The sequence below is a fragment of the Stylophora pistillata genome, chromosome 11 (assembly GCF_964205215.1).
Source record: "Stylophora pistillata chromosome 11, jaStyPist1.2, whole genome shotgun sequence".
NCBI classification, from domain to species: Eukaryota; Metazoa; Cnidaria; class Anthozoa; order Scleractinia; family Pocilloporidae; genus Stylophora; species Stylophora pistillata.
In genome coordinates this window covers 14,781,145-14,798,607 of record NC_142529.1, presented here as the reverse complement: position 1 = coordinate 14,798,607, position 17,463 = coordinate 14,781,145, and the positions used below count along the sequence as shown (strand labels likewise).

General features: G+C 37.2%; 1 protein-coding gene and 1 pseudogene across 4 annotated transcripts; both read right to left on the bottom strand.

The window, feature by feature from the left end:
• Positions 1-321: 321 nt before the first annotated feature.
• On the bottom strand, positions 322-3,947 carry LOC148720208 (octopamine receptor beta-2R-like; annotated as a pseudogene). The gene is made up of 2 exons (XR_015993511.1): positions 3,763-3,947; positions 322-1,364 (listed from the first exon to the last, which is right to left on the bottom strand). The product of XR_015993511.1 is annotated as an octopamine receptor beta-2R-like (transcript).
• A 5,959-nt stretch (positions 3,948-9,906) lies between these two features.
• LOC148720207 (lactadherin-like) lies at positions 9,907-16,139 on the bottom strand. 3 transcript variants are annotated; one of them, XM_088739694.1, is made up of 4 exons: positions 15,999-16,139; positions 13,081-13,217; positions 12,216-12,517; positions 9,907-10,639 (listed from the first exon to the last, which is right to left on the bottom strand). In XM_088739694.1, exons 2-4 carry the CDS (start codon positions 13,163-13,165, stop codon positions 10,502-10,504), a joined length of 525 nt encoding a protein of 174 aa, XP_088595820.1. In that variant the 5' UTR covers positions 13,166-13,217; positions 15,999-16,139; the 3' UTR covers positions 9,907-10,501. The 3 variants fall into 3 exon arrangements, with proteins under 3 accessions (XP_088595820.1, XP_088595818.1, XP_088595819.1); XM_088739692.1 differs by lacking the exon at positions 15,999-16,139 and adding an exon at positions 14,719-15,978 and having other exon boundaries at positions 13,081-13,410; XM_088739693.1 differs by lacking the exon at positions 15,999-16,139 and adding an exon at positions 14,719-15,978 and having other exon boundaries at positions 12,216-12,499; positions 13,081-13,410.
• Positions 16,140-17,463: the final 1,324 nt, after the last annotated feature.

The window sequence follows — 17,463 nt, the reverse complement described above, 5'->3', positions numbered from 1 at the left end:
TGCCCCACTGCGATGGGAGCTTAAAAAGCAATATGATGGATATTGCGTGGAGCAGTAGTTATTGATGTGCTAGGGGGTTGGTCGAAGGAGCTCGAGAAAACAATGAAGAAGCTTGTGGACGCTAGGAGCAGGGAAGTCCTGCGACAAATGCAGAAAGCGACACTCTTAAGCTCGCTTAACATTGCGCACACCTTCAAGGCCACCGTCAAGTAACGGTGCGAACTTTAGTGTTTTAGAGGCTTTCAGGGAATATATCGTTTTAGTTTTTAGACATAAACATAGTTATCTGTATAGACGTACGTTTCTTAAGAAGACATAGGCTAAGCTTTGCGCCCTATGTTCTTTTATTTATTATAGCATCTATACGTGTACACTGCATAATAATTTTGCTACTAATGTTTGCCAAGTTTTCTGGCACTCGTTCTGTTTCAAGTGGTAGTAAATGCAACTGCAAACATATACCTTCATTTTAATTTTTATCACTTTTTTCATTAGATTTTATTTCATACACCAAATCCGTCGTTTAATCTCCTTCTTTATGTCTCTCTTAAAGAGGGAATACGCTAACGGGTTGGCGGCAGAGTTTAGCACCAGAATAGGGATTTTGTAGTGAACATCATTACATGTTTTTTGCAAATTACTGAATATGTACACAAAAGAACAGCGCATATAAAGACTGTAGCACAGAAGAAATATTCCTATTACAACTCCTGTCATCATAACAGCTGACTTTTCCTGCGTTTTATACAAAAAAGTATGGTTAAAACGTAACTGTTTCGCTAACAGACGAGTGGCTCAATTATGTTTAAAGGCAATTCGTAACATAGATAGAAAGCAAAACACACATATGACAGTTGGAAGGAACTCAAAGATAATCAGAGTTAGGATAGTAAGAAACATGAGGTGAGATGGGGTTGAAACGAATTTTGGAAAAGCATAAAAAGTCCGAGTAACAAACGGAACTGACCAAGACAAGGAAAGCATTTGAATGATACGGCGACGTGTCATAAAAGTCAAGTATTTTAAAGGTTCAACAACAGCAATGTAGCGATCCAGGACTAAGCTGCACAAGTTCATCACGGACGCAAACGCGAAAAAGTTTCTCACTATGTACATCATGTTATCCTCTGAGTTGCAACCTGCCGCCCTGTTGCAGATGAACACGGTGGGAACCACTGTAATCCCAACGCAGAGGTCTGCCAGAGCGAGTGAAACCACAAACGCGTTGGTCTTGCTTCGAAGATTTCGCTTGCTGGTAAAAAGGAAGATTATAAATCCATTGCCAGCTATCGCCAGAATGGAAAAAAACCAACCAACAATCCAAAACCAGGTTTCCATTTCTTCGTCATTCCTTGATGGTTCACCTGTTTATAATCCAGGAGGTTAAGAAAATTAATATTCAGTAATTATCTTAGGTTGCTAGGTTAATGGACGGGAAGTTACAAAATAAAAACACCTGGTCATCTTTCGCTTCTCCTTACCGACGCGTTTAAATAAGGATGGATGAAATGTTATTTCGTGTCACCGGAAACAAACACAAAATAACTAGCGTAATGACGGTGTATTTCAGTTTCGTGATGCTGAATGCAAGTTCTGAATTTGAGATACATTCCTTTTTAAACACTACTTGAAGGCATTTGCAAAAGCTAAGTCCCTCAAGATAGCGATAATTCGCCGATTAAATTTGCGGGTATTGCAAAATTGTTCAGCCAACCAGTGAGAGTGTTCTGACAGCTTGTTTTGGCTGATATGGTAACTTGGCACTTCAGTAAGATCACGAAAAAAAAAAAAAAAAAAAAAAAACTTGTAATACTTTCATCTGCTTTGTAAGTAGACACTTTTTGATGTTATATTGACATAAACCAGTAAAGTTGGCTAAGTGTTTTAACCCGCCGTATGTTGAACACAAGATGAATGGCTTTATCTTTGAGTTATTTGTTTTTACGTGAGCTGAGCTATTGTTGATTAATTATTTTTGGCTCCGCTCTGGGGAAAGAAATTTAATCGGATAATCGATTAGCCATCAGCGCTGCTGCTTCTTGCCATAGTTGGCACACGGCCGGTGAAAGAGCATCAGTTGTTAACTTTTAAAACGTTGAACAATGATAAAAAAAAAAAAGGCGGGTGGACAGGCTCCTGCCAGAATAGAACTTTACGTTGAATCAATCTATGTTAATTTTGTTTTTAGTTTGAAGTCTTCAGCTAAAGAATGCATACAAAATACAAAATTATCATTGTTAACAGACTATTGTTAGTTGTAATACTGATATTACCCTTGGTACGAGCTTGATTCACATAATTTACTTACATTATTTGTTATTCCGATCATTTCCCTTTCCTTAATAACAATGACAATTCTAATTACGACAGAATATTTTGTTTCTCACACTTTTGAAAAATACCACATCTGCATCAACACCCACTGACTCAGTTTCACTTTGACCTCGGCTAACAACAATCAAATACGAAAGGCACAAAAAAAAATCAAATCAATTACACGATTTTCACGATACAAACTTGCCGCATGCGATTGTCGCAAACGTCTCATGAAATGTTGTAGGATTTTAAAACATGTTTTAAGACAATGGTAGCGGAAATCGATAAAAAAAAAAACCTATTTTAGAGATAGATGTCCATCGAGTAGGGGGAGGAAAGTAAATTTTTCTTGCGTCAAAATGGCGGACGAAGTTGCCGTTGATGGCAAGTCATCGAATAAAAAAAGCGAAGGTAACTCTTTCAAAAGATGAGACAAAGACCTTAACTTCTCTGTGGAGTGAAAAAAGAATTCCATGCCAGTTCTATAGCCCGCAAAAGGAACATTCTAAGAGGGAGTGAAGTGTAAGGGATTTTGCGCGTGAAAATAGTTGCAAAACATGTCGTAGGCCGATCGCATGCAACAAACGGTTGTACAGTATAAATTGGCCCTCAGTGCAACAATAATGGCTGCCAGAATTGTACTTGATATGCTTAAACATTTCGCATTTGCTGCCGAGGAGATAAGTATCGTTCTTCACGTCTTTAAAGGTTGTTTTGAGTCTCGGATTTCAATTTACATAATTTTGAACACATTCATAATAATAACACTGGAAATGGAAAAAACATCTGTGGGCGCCCGTCATGCACGTCGTTCAGTTGTTGGGGCCAAAACCGCTCTTGTTACCAGCCACTAATTATTTGAACATACTAACTGATGAAGTTGAAAGTATTTCTGATAATTTGAATTTTAAGTTTCATTAGAAATATTGAACTTAATGCCTGCTTATTTCCTAAAACTAAATGTATTCTATTTTTTAATTCTTAGTTTTCACTGTTTAAGCATTAATTTTTTATATTGCTATTATCTATTTCAATTAGGGCTCCCACTGAAAATCCACCTTGTTGAAAAATATCTACAACTTATCTAAAATGGACTTTGTTGAGAGTCATGATAGACCACTTAAACCACTGACAGTTCGTCCCTAGAAAGCCTCTAGCTGGAATTAACTTTCCCGAAATCAAAAGGATTCTTATTCTCCTGAGGACTGACAATTTTTGGACACATTTAAATTGGTTTTGGAAAGAGTCTAAGGAGAAGATAAAAATTAAACATTGCTGACTGGTGATCTCAGTTAGGACTTAAAAACGCCGGTGGAAGCATAGTTAGTATAGAGGGACTCTACTAACTATGGTGGAAGGAAAATATTTAAAGGCTGTGAAGAGAATTTTTCACTTGCATAACTTCTAGCAACTGATCTAGTGCCCACAGAGGGTAACCAAACTCACCGTTACACTTATCGATCTGATGATAATAGACAGTCTGGGAAACACTGAGCCTTCTCAGTCTAAGTTATCATGACCTTGTCCTGTATCTGCACTTTGAAAAATTCACGCCGAAGAAAATTGAATGCATAGACTTTAGAAATTACTCGCCGCAAGAATTCTATTCTAATCAAATGAATTGAGCGCTAATCACAAACCATTCGAGATACATGCGGTCATAGACCAAAAGTTGCAACTGAGGCACCACAGAGACATGTATGTACTATCAAGTTTCTTCCTAGATTTCTTATGTATGAGAGTTCGACCACAAGCGCCCGTGATGTTCGTCACCAACTGCCGCGTTTCCTCTAGAATAATCCAAATATGGCTGTGAAAAAGTTCGCAAAAAGGGCTCAGATTACGCTATTCAAAGATTCTCTCCTGGTTCATGTTTAAACGATACTCTCTGGGAAATTTCTTGTAAATTTCACGTCGGCACGGGTTATAAAATCATTTGCCCCAAAGTTTTATTACTGATTTTAAAAGTCTAGTGATGGCTTTCACTGCCTACGTAGGAGTAACGATCAGAAGTAGTTAGTCATCGGAAATATTGGGCCTTAATATATCCTTATTTTTTTGACTTTGTTAAAACCAGAAAAAGCAGTCTTTACTTAAGGGAGAGGTAAGGAAAGAAATGAAATGAAAAAGTTAAAACAGATCAATGTTCTTGAGGTTTGATGAATATGGAACTCAACCCAGTTGATTGAATTTCCAGATGGTTCTCGGTTTGTCACAGCAGCAATGCAAAATCAGTTAAATAATTAAGCAAAAAAATGCCGGAAATGGCGGTTTTCCCAGGGGGACCCTATATTTCCTAAGGAATTAAATATTTTGAGCTATTTTTTTTCCCATAGTTTTTAACTTGTGATATTTAACATTTGTACCGAGTTTGGGTCAAATCGGTGATTTCAGCTGTATCGCCCTCGGCCCGGTTTTCTCGTGGACACGCTCTCAAGAATAAATGAGATCGATTTGACACTATAACGTACTTATTTTAGCGACCATGGAGTAACCATAGGGAATCGTAAAAAATATAAAGGAAAACAAATATAACCCGTAAAAAAGATCATATTTTATAACAGCACTACATTATGTCCTTTTCTAGAGCGGGTATAAGGAAGAAAGCCACAGGAATTTGATCAATGGTCGGTTCACGGTCCAGCGCTTGAACCATTTAAGAATAAATTTCTCATTTTGAAGTATCGTTTATTTATCCATCTCAATCATTAACACCCTCTTTGGAAACTATATCACTGTGATATTGACAATAATATCACAGCAGCTCCACACTGATATATCCCAATTGATCGACGTCACATCCTCAGCATTCAGAGGGAACCTGATTCGAGATTTCGGGAGAAGTGGGCCAAGTCCAAATAATCGCTAAGTTCACGACGTGGACGAATGCTTATTTATTCAGAGCTATTATTATTATTATTATTATTATTATTATTATTATTATTAATGTTTGCCAAAGGTAGGTTTTTGCAACTAAAAGCACAGTCATACTCATCCAAATGATGCCCGAGGAAAAGCGAGACATAGACATCTAATCAGTCCAATTTTTCTTATTTGCAGTTTGTAGTCATGATAACGTCGGATGACCAAAGGCAAGAAAGTTCCCTTCCTGGCTCCACAGTTTACCAATTGCAATGTGTACATAATATTGTAACTCTACCAACAGAACTTGACTCTTTTCTGTTTTACGTTTTTATGTAATTTTGCCAGTTATTAAATTATTTTGTATCATGCCCACTCTGCATTGAAAATACAGGGGAGTGGTGAAAAAACAGAAGTCGTTTAGCATATAAGCTGTTAAGTTTACAACTTCGCAATACCGTTTTTGTCGTTGGTACTTTGTAACTCTAGAAATAGAAATTGAATTTTGTTTGCCCCATTAACGGCTTTCACGTGAGAAATTAGCACTGTCTGTACGTTTGTCATATATAATGCTGATGCTGCGAGACAAAGCAAGAAAAAATGCTTCATCTCTTCAATTTTTAGTTTTGCTGCGTAAGCATGAAAAATAAATGAAAAATAAGCATGCAATAGTTACTCAATATTGTTTTCTGTTTTTAAATGCTAATAAGGTAGATCCAGCGTTCTCTACAAGCGTGCTGGATCAAAATTTTGTTTGAATTTTCTGTCCTCAATTTTTGATGACTTCAATGATTATGTGTAACTTTACCCTCCTAAGGGGTGCTAAAGTAAAGCTATCCAGATTAATTATATTATTCTTCTCATCAAACATTCATTACTTGTTTAAGGGTCGAAGTATCATCAAATGATGTTTAATTGGTTATTACCGAACCAACAAAGGTGATATCATTTTCAATATAACTAGATTGTTACTAGTTTTGTTGAACAACCCCCAAGGGTTTGTTGAACATACCTAGTGACAGTCTAATTGAAAATGATGAGAACGAAAATGAAAATGATTGAAAATGAAAATGAAAATGCGTGTTTTGTGTAGGTGTTTAACTTTAATGAAAATGAAAATAAGTCAGATAAGTCAGCCTTCTTTTCGTTATCATTTGTTACTTTTTGTCAAAACGTAGAGAAACGTCGGGGAACATTGTCACCTTTTCAGTTCGGCAGCCAGCGTTTCGAGTTCATTAAACGCAAGGGAGCATAAGCTAGATGAGGCGAGGAGACCCGGATGACACCAACCGGATTAGGGGCGGAACCTGAATACACTTTACTGACAACCATTCCACGGGACCATTTTGTAATAACTTCACCTCTTCTTTACCGGCCACCTGAGCTGTGAAAAGTGTGCAGAACTACTCCAAATAGGTTACAAAAGATCGTCACTTCTCCGGTCAGAATTGATTTTGATTCAATTTTATCTATATTATTTGATGATTCACTTTATGACATGTCATAGGCGTTATTCCAAAGTATGGGTACATATAAGTGGTGTGCCGCGTAGCACTAAGAACACAAATGATGGAACAGAGAATTAACTTTAAAGCGTAAGTTAAAGTGCTAAGTGCCTTAATTTACGCTTTAGGGTTAATTTTCTGTTCCATCATTGTTATTCCGAAGGAAACACCCACGGCGAAAGGTTTCGAATGATCCATTTTTTTTTTAACATGTAGCTGTTTTGAAACATCTCTCCCTGAAGAAATACGAGGCGCGATTTATACTCCGATTCACCGAAAATTTGATTGGAACGAATTTCATCCCCGCAATTCCTTTCCTCTCCAGTGGTGTGCTCCACATTTATAAAAATTGGGTCAATTTTTTTTATATTTTGTCCCAGACGCAGCGAACTAAATACATAAGTTGTACAATTGATGCATAAGAGATCAAAAGAGAATGAGATTAAACATCTCTCGCTCAAAGTCCAATTAGAGACTCAGTAAATAAGTCTACAGACATGGGCCCAGTTGTTCAAAGGCCGATTAGCACTAACCCAAGGTTAAATTCTAATCAGGGTTTCTTTAATCCTTTGTTCAAAAGTCTTTTTTTGGATAATATTCCTTACACTTTGTAGAGCATCCAATCACCAAGTTGTAGACAAAAAGAATTCCACTGAATTTCCTTTAAAGCTTTCAGATCTGAAATCAGATTTTACAGTAACCCTGGGTTATCTTAACACAGCTTTGAACAACCCGGCCATGGACAAAAACTATTTACAAATTTCTTGAGACAAACACTAATTTATCTTTTTAAAATGCCTATTCTAAGAACCATTACATAATCAAGTACATTACACTGCCATGATTACATAATCTGTTTCAAGGTGATCACTTAGAAAGGAGAATGAATTTCCAGAGACAAATATGACTTAAGGCTGTGAGCTTCTCAAACAGTTTATGGCAGAATGTATTTTTTTAATAATCATCTTGCCTTGCAGTAAAATAAATGTCAGCGCTGTGTTTTGCCTGGAATGCCTGCTTAATGAGGGATTTGGTAAATAAAGGCATCGTAAAGGACAACCTGAACGCACGCTTTCTTGTAGCAGCTTTGTTACTTTAGAAACGCAAAATTGAATCGTTTTTTAGACTATTTTAACAGCTTAGATATGAGAAATTCTCTCAAGGTCGTGCAAGGTGGAGCCGTATAAAGATAACTGTCCTTCTTCCCTTGGTTTTGTTGTTGAATGATTGAAATAAATGTAAAAGAAATGAATTATGCAATAGATATATAACTTTCATATATGAAAGCCGACTGAGACAGAACTTTGTTTGCATCTTTTTTTTATAAATAAATTTTTGATGGCCATGTGTAGCTTTACACTCCTAAACGAGGAAAAGGAAAATAAAACAATCGAGATAAGATCTCCTTATCTTTCAGCTTTAATTTCTTGTTCAAAGCAAAAAGCATTATTATATGATGTTAAAAACTTTGTTTTCAAGCAAATAGTCAGTGGGTCTCAATGGGGTTAACCGTTAGCCGTAGGGCGTTAACCGTTACCCGTTAGGGCGTTAACCGTTACCCGTTAGGCGTAAAAATGAAAAAATTTTAACTGTTAGCAGTAAAAAATTGTTAACCGTAAAAAAATGTAACCAGATAATAAGGTCTCGAGATCTTTTCTTGAGTTTGATGTGTTATGCGTTTATGTGTTCTGGCATATGGTTCTGGTAGCGAGAATTAGAGTCGAAACCGGAAGTGTCGAAAGTGTCTGCATAGTTTGTCGCATGGATGTCGTTGCGCGAGTTGACAGACGTTTGTGCAGCTCTACTAAAATCTAGAAAAATCTGATTCTTCAGTTGTTTATTTCGCTGCGGCAAAAAGTCCCCATTGTAACGGTGGCCTGTACTGTTTTTGACATGGAATCCAGTGAGGTAACAAGTGTGCTGAAAATATGACTGACAACTGCAGAGAGATCAAGAAAGTAGCAAGATTCAGGGGCACACTAGTTTCCACAGATGTTGGGGGTCGTCAAGTAAAGTGATACAATCCATCGACCAAGAAAGTCGAAACTCTTGCCAGAGATGGAAGCGAAGGAGCGCAAGATGGAACTGGAAAAAGCTGCAGCTTCTTTCAAGTGGACGGCATTTGCAGTGTTTCAGCTACACTTTTCACAACGGATGCTGCTGCAGGGAGAATCAAGCTTATGACGGGTTTTTCAGGACACATGGGAGATTTTACACTTCAAAGTCGTTGGCCTTAAGCTCCGCCCTGGCTTCGAAAATGGCTGTTATGAACTCATGCTACTGTTCAAATCAGAGGAAGTTAGCCAATGAATTCAGCTACGATAAAGAGAATGCTGATTAATGGACCTGTTCCCACACCAGACACGACTGTTCCACATTTTTTTCGGCTGAAATTTGGCAAGCGAAGAATGGTGAGCTTCTTTTTGTTGTTTATTTCACGCCCTTGAGTTGTACTCACACTCCTTGTCTTTCCTCATTACAACATTTATTGTATGAAAATCCCACGAATTGTAGTTTCCAAATTGTTTTAATGACAGATGCACAATTTGGAATTAAGGTTAACCCTTTCCTGAGCTTACTGATATCTTATCGCCTGAACAACTTAGGTTTCCGAAAATCCATCTCATGAGCCATCAATTTCAATTCCAACAAAAGCACTGCAACGAGATAAAATGTGAAACGCAAATAGCAATGAATTAGATGGTAGCCGGAATTCAAGTGCCGTGTGCAAGTCGATGCGTATGCAATTTTCATTTACAACGCGGACATCAGCGAAATGGGTCGTGTGGCAATGCTGTACTGAGACTAAAGAAGTTTTCCTTTATTAATATCCCTATTTGAGATAAAATTGAATCAGACGACTATAAACTCATTCGTTTTCCGTGTGACCAGTTCGACGACCACGATACCCTCTGTATTTGCAATCTCGGACGAAAGGAGCAACTTGCAGTAAAACTGCCAAATGACTTCTCGGAGAAAAATCATCGTGCCCCGTGATACAATATACAACATTCTTCTGATCAATCTCTCTGGCTGAACTGAGTTTCTTGTGGGTACACATCGGCGGCTAAAGCCTTTATTTTCTCGCTCTACAACGTGCATGGTTATAAACCTGTTAAGCTGGCTCAATAACGATATATCAAGGATATGCAATCTACCGCTGTAGTAGTTTTGGACCAACGTTTGGGGGTTATCGAGGACAACATGACATCTACCCACGAAATAACGCTGGAAACATCTAAAATTCATTCACCACATGTGGGTCTACTTACACTGTCCTTACTGGTTACACGGCGTTCGCCAAGTGCGTATTATTTTTAGGGAGTTAATTATTTACCCCGACCGATCTGGAGGTATTCTATGAGACAACATTTTAGTTGCAAGATTATTTAGAAGATGCGATTAAGAAAAAGAGAATTCTCGGACAAAAAGAAGATGTTGTGATGAACCTTCGTAAAGACCTTATGTAAATGGAACGGTTGTTACAACGATTTTCGTGCTAAGCTTTAAAGACCTATTTCGCCACTATTTTTCGTGCATATCAACGAGAGATGTGTTGGTACCCACATTGTCTTTGATTCACACGTCTTATTAGTGAAATTACTGAGCCCGAACTGAATGGCAGAAGTAGCGGCGCGTACACACTGTAGCAGCTTAAAACAAATTGATTTTTTTTATGAGTATTTTATGTCAGATGTGAGAAAGCACCCAAGTTTTAACAACTCACCGATGAAATGTGCAAAATGGAACAAATGTATTCTATAACTCATAGACACAATCATTTTTTGCAGAAAAAGTCACTCTTGATGATTCCGCATTCACTGCGCAAACACTTCAACCCTCATACAAGGGAATGTCGAGAAGGTGACAGGATAAAATCGAATGTATCTTGCTTGGACTGGGCTATTCAGAGTGTGCTGTACAATGCTATTCAAGTCTGAGTTCCCTTGGAAGATCTGCAAATTCAAAATAAAATCCAGACATTATAATTTATGTCACATTATAATAGTTTACACAAAATTTTCCAGGAGTTTTCTTCCTAGCATTTTTGGGCTTGGTAGATTTTCTGTATCATCCTGACTGTGTATCATTTCTTATCTTGAAGAGAGTCAGTCATACACCGCCCGAATCACCCTCCCCTCCCTCTCTACAGCGAATCTCTTAAACTGTGCCTAATGGTGCCACGAACAGAGTTCGTGAACAGAGAACAGAGTTATATCAATAATGTCATTTCTTTATTCGTTCATAGGATAAAAATACATTTCCTACGTTACAAGTTAAAATCTATAGCGCACAAAGTATAAAAGATTCAGAAACCCCACCCCCCTCCACTCTAATGCTAAATTATATTTAAAGACTATTTACATAAGTACTTATAGAGCGGCAGTATTGTTCTTGGGCAGTTACAGATGACTTCCTTTTGGAGTTATAATGGGTACATTCGATTCTTGGTAGATGATTGCGGAGATTTGATTGTAGATAGGTAATTGCGGATTCAGTCTGTCTTCGGTAACGAACATTTTAATATATCGAGTTGTTTTAACAATACTTAAAACAATAATACTTGAAACAATATTTAAAAGTATTGTTTACAATTTGAGATATTCAAAAAATTGCGTCTCTTTGGTAAAAAGGGTGATCACTTTTGATAAATCTAACCTCACGTTCTTTCAGACTGTATGTAAATGTAAAACCTATTATCATATCAGTCAGTTGGTACTTGCGCCATGACTTGTCAATTTAGCGGACCTAGGATCCGTTTCTCGAAAAGTTACGGTAACTTAACGAGCCCGTGAAGCTGTTCTATTTTAATTCAAGATGGAGATTTCAAAAGTTTTGAAAATAATACAATAAAATTATCAGCTAAAGAAACAAAATGGACTGATCTGGATGCCAGAACCTGCTTTTCTATTCATTATATTTTGATTTTAAAACATGGCTTCGAGCCCGTTTAGTTACCGGGACTTTCAAAAAACAGAGCCCGGATTTCCCTGTACTACCCACTAAATTAAATAGTTTATTTGAATTTATATCCTCCCGCTCTATCTGAACCCAGGCATGAAATAAACATCTTACTAACCTCGTTTTATCGGTCTGTTTTGTAAATTACGAAACCTCGTGTTTTCCAGACGGATTTATGGCCCAAGCGTGAAGGATTGTTGCGATATTTTTGACATCTCTGGGTTCGAATTAAGGGGTAAGATTTAAATTCAAACAAACTTTTAAATGAAGCGGGTGGTACAATGAAATACGACCCGCTAAACTTACTAATCATGGTGCACCTAATAACTAAGATATATGGCATTGAGTATCATTGGCATGAATTGACTGGTACATTTTTCGTCCGAAATTAAGATAGAATTATCAAGTATTTTTTAATAATCTTAAATAATATCAGCGAACTTTTTTCGCGCAATTTTTAAGCCAAAAACTGTCAAGTGACTCTCACAGATTAATATTTTAAGGATGATCAGCACACCTATTCATGAACATAAATAAGTAAGAGGACATTATGTTATAATTATTTCAAACCTTGTCGATGTTTTTTTCCTGATATACACTCCAACTGCTCCCATTAGTAGAGAAGGAAAGCCTGTAGCTTTTGACGAATGACCCATTTTTCTTCCCTTGTGTTGCGACTGCGCAGACAATGCGCAGTGCTCCCATATCAACTTGCATGTAGTCATCGGTGATTGTGTTAGTTTTCTGACACCAACCTTTCACTCCATTTAGCCGTCCCATGTGCGGATAATAACTTAAATAATAGGAACTTGCGGTGATTTGGGCGTCAGGTATTATGTGCAGATCTTCTACTCCTACAGCGCTACAAACAGCTAAATGATAATAAAAATACGAAGTACTGACGCATCAAAATTTCAGATAGAAACGTAACTAAGGCCAATAGATCTGGGCTGTAAAAGCTTACGACTTTCTCTCCCAGAAGTCATAACAAATGGATTTATCCCCACGATATTAGCAAATTTTCAAGTTACGGCCACAAGAAGATAGAAAATGATGTCAATTACGGAATATAACTTCAAAGTTTTGATGATACAAGACTACTGAGTATCACCAACAACATATTTAAAAAGAGAAATTGATAGCTCTTTCGTGACAAACCGCTTTCAGCTTTATAGATCTACTGCTATTGTGTGACGTATCCCTTTCTGCAATTTAGACTTACACCCATTGTGCGACCCAATCCGTAGATATTTGGGATCCAAACTCTTGCACATCGATCCCCCTCAACGTTTAGGACCTACAGCTATTCCGTGACGTATCACCTTAAACATACTGCATAACACTCAAAGTCAATTACATGGCCCTTTGCGTGACGTTATGGTACCTTCTAACGTAAAGTGAATTGGTTTAAGTACTTGACACAGTATGTACCTACCTCTGTTTTTCCACTTTCTCGTGTAAAATCTGGTTTCATCTTGGACAAAATCCTCCGGTTTCTCTTCCTCGGTTATGTAATTCATTTCACATATTTTACCAGTCTTGACGTAATTGTAGCTCTTGCATGTGACTTCACTGTCGCAAAATACCCAACATTCGTAAGGATTTTGCACCCTTTTTGATTTATAGGTGTGACCCTTAAGAGCTTTTCCACTCACTGATTGCTCGGCCAGGTTGCACAGGGGGCCAGTAGCCATGACCAGAGGGATCAAGGATTTAAAGTAAAAGAAATACAGTGCTGGGAACATCTGCCTTGAATTTAGCGCTACTGCAATGGTTAAGAAAATCAGTTACAGGGATTGAAAGGGGCTAGACAAGTATTTATAACATAAGCAAAGTAAAGCGCGTGCTCTAATTGGTCAATTTAATATCCACCATTTGTCGAAAAATTATCCATCGCTAGTCTGCAGTGAAATATTGCGTAACTAAGATAAAAATATCGCTGAGCTGCCGTGATATATTTTCCCAATGGAGATAATGAGGAAATGTCGACGATAACTTGCAAGTTTTGCGATAATCGTCGATTATTAATAATGCAAAATACCGCAGCTACAGTCGTTTTGATAACTCTAGCGATTATTGATTAGAAGTCTTTGCTATGAGAGGATTTATTAATAAGAACATTGAAGAAATTCTCAGTAAATTGTGGTGCTGGTATCATAACTGACCGCCACTCATCCATAAAACCTTTGCCCGAGGGAAACCGAATATTTCTGAACTTTCTAGAACATAGCGGAAGCTTTCTAAACGCTCTTCAAACAAGGACTTATCAAACCGTGCCGACGGACCCGATCCACGCTGAATTATTTGTACATATCGTAATTTTTCTTTGGAAAAACGAAATTGCTTTTGGTGTTTGGAATAAACTTTCATGCGAAGGCTTAAGCCTCCTTGGAAACAACCCAAGAACCGCGCAACTTCGCTGTTTTCTGAATCCTTCTCAGTCTAACTGGGACATCGTTCTCAGATTGTTAGATGCCTTCATTATGCAAAACAACAAATATGCTTCTGCATTTTTCCACAATGTACTTGTTTGTCCGAATTCAAAATTTTTCTCATAATACGTTAATTAATTCGAATGTCATTGCATTACAATTGAAGTTAAAACACTACTTGCATCTATGAAATTGTTTTGCAGCAGGGTTGTTGGCTCCATGCACAAACATATTATAATGCTTCGACAATTACAAGTTATCAAATGGCTTTTTACCATTTTCTCTTGAATATTAGAACCCTAATCCATAATCCAGCGATCTAACTTGAGCTGAGATCTCTTTACCAATGATCGCTTGGAGCGATGCGAATATTAATGCATCTCAGCCCCATTTTTCTTCAATTTCTTTAAATTTTAATTAACACCAATGCATTGAGAATAACTCCAACATTTGTTATCATTTAGAATTCTAAATATGAATGAGTAATTTATTTCTAAGCTTAAGATTGTTCGCCTCTCGGAAGAGATTTGAGTTTGACAAAAATACAAGCATATTCCTGTTTTATGTCCAGAATCCAACATTAACTTTCCCCTTAACATTTCTGAAACATAACCAGCAGATATGGTAAAGTTTGTACTTACTCAGCATCTAACGAATGAAAAGGAGTTGTAAATATTTTACCGGACTATATTCCTTTCCATAAGTGTCCGTTAGCAGATGTAGGTACTCTTGTACTTAGCCGACATCCAACGAATAAAAAGGGCTGTAAATATTTTACCGGATTGTATTCCTTTTAACAAGTTTCCGTTAGCTGATGTCTGTGCACTTATAGTGCCTGGTGACTTAATTTGTTTATAATGAAACCTGTACATGTTGAATAAAATGAAAAAAACCTTGGAAACCGCTCCTGAGGTTTAAAATCTTCCCGTCGCTTCATCGATTTCGACTAAATTATGAAAATGCACCAATAAAGAGTTGTTAAATATAATCGACTTTAATATGTTTATGGTTAGACAGCCATGTCGTCTATCTCTTAGCCACCTGTCAAGTGAAAAGTTTGGATGTTGCCGCTCATTCGCAGCCAGTATTCCTTTTGCATTATAGGAAAGATAATTGCTCTTCCTGCATTTCAACAATTTTCTCTATGATTTTATTAGCTTTGAAAAAACTTACTCATTAGGCTTCCAAAAATTGCGTAATACATAAATACAGAAAGGGTGTTATGACGAAAGCAATATGCCTCGAATGCAGAGTTCCAAAAATTACAAGACAAGCGTTTTTACTACTCAAGTTTTCTTCAATTAAAAACAATTGTCAACTAAATATGAAACCAGTGAATAATTATTTACCCAAAGAGAGGTTCTTATTTCACAGGAGAATGTAAGAAAATGGGGGGCAATTTTTCAAATTCAAACAGTTCCGTTAACTTTCCACCTAATTAATCAAGTTTTATTTCCCTGAGCGTGAGGCTAACCAGAGGCTGTTCCTTGAGTTCGTGCAAGCACTAGACACGTATACGGAGTTTGCGAAAATATGTTCATTAATTTTGGATGATCTTCATAAAACTAGTGGATCTTTATATTAGTGTCTCAAAAGAATTCGAGGCTACAAGCTTTAAAAAAGATAACCAATTAAGTAACTGCGGATTTTGTTCGGTCATAACTAAAAACTTTGCATACGCACGTTCGCATATTGTGAAATATAATCTAGAAAAACTTTGAATGAACAAAAGATAACAGCGCATTTTTAAAAATTGGACGATGAGTCTCAGTAGCCAATTCGTTAGTTAGGCCTCTATATACGAGAATTTCAGTCCTGGAAAATGTGCGTTTCCTTTTGTTTTTGACATATTGCTTGGCTGAGAAATTAAGAGCAGAAAAATAAAGGTTTCTTATCAAAAGATGCAAGCTTTAAAACATACCATCTGGGCAGTACTGAAATTGTCCGAGGGGAAGAACTACAGAGATAAGGAACAAGTGGAGAAAAACTCGCATGTCCGCACGAAGCCAGCTGAAAAGGAATCTTTTCGATGTTTTGGCACTGTCAAGCAAACTGAGCAGCTTAAGAGCAGTTTGTTGACTATATGCCACCAGTTTAAGACCACACTTCCAAGAAACGTGTCATCCAATCAAACTTGGATATTTGAAAGATGTTTTCCCGCACGTCACAGAGACGCTGTGAGATTAATTGACACGTACTGAAGGAGTTTATTTAGTTAGTTTTCTCCTCAGACGGTTAATCTATCTTTCACTCGCTTTCCCTTACAACTCTTTTTGTACTTTTTTCGGTAGTTATATGCAGCATCAAATGACAAAAGAGATTATCAGTTAAAGTGCACCTAAACCCAAAATTTTTTTTTCGCTTAACGAAATAAGCTTATTTTTTGGAGTATTTCTGTGCAAAAATTTTTTAATTTGCTCAAATCTTTCATTTTCTATGCCCAGTCAAAATACGGAAAATCGGCCGCCATCTTGCCCCACGACCGAGTTTAAAGAAGAATGGCTCTAGCGGGTAATGTGACGTCAAATCGAGAACACGAAAGTCTGCATCTCACACATTTTCACTTGTTTGGGAAGATTGTCGTCGATATTGTCCGAAATAGGCCGACTAGGTGTGTTGTATGAAGAATGTATGAAGCGCGATACCCTCTTGCAAATTTCGCACGTTGCTACATCCTTCTACAACACACTTAGTCGGCATATTTTCGGACAATTATCGACTACAACCTTCCCAAACAAGTGAAAATGTGTGAAATGCAGACTTTCGTGTTCTCGATTTGACGTCACATTACCCGCTAGAGCCATTCCTCTTTAAACTCGGTCGTGGGGCAAGATGGCGGCCGACTTTCCGTATTTTGACTGGGCATAGAAAATTGAAGATTTGAGCAAATAAAAGAATTTTTGCGCAGAAATACTCAAAAAAATAAGCTTACTTCGTTAAGCGAAAAAAATTTTTTGGGTGTAGGTGCACTTTAAACTCTGCGAAAATGCAAGCGAATAAAATAGCCTTTAAATTTTTTTTTTTTAAGATTCAAATTGACATCTCTGTGGTTTTCAGATCAAATTTTCTAAAAAATTTTAGAACACAATTTTAGGAAACAAGGCTTCACCGAAAAAAGCATATTAGTGGAAAGTGTATACAGCAATAATGTTACTGATTGCCCCAAGTGTGCGGGTATCTATATATTTTTCATACACCATCATCTTGAAAACAACAAAAATTAATGAAAATTCTGTCTTTTAAAATTCATTCTTATTTCATGAAAAGCAAAGATTGGAGTAGCTGCTATCTCTTTATTTTTTTTCCCTTTCGAAGCCAAAATTAACTCGCTGGAAAAAAATTAATTCGCACCCGAGGAAATTCGCTGGATAGCTGGTAGCACTTCA

What these genes read in the sequence shown, in the direction of transcription:
- LOC148720207 (XM_088739692.1), bottom strand. An exon ending in GAGAAAGTGGAAAAACAGAG is followed by an intron (nt 12,518 to 13,080) that starts GTAGGTACATAC and finishes ATTATCATTTAG; the next exon opens with CTGTTTGTAGCGCTGTAGGA. An exon ending in AGGAAAAAAACATCGACAAG is followed by an intron (nt 10,640 to 12,215) that starts GTTTGAAATAAT and finishes TTGAATTTGCAG; the next exon opens with ATCTTCCAAGGGAACTCAGA.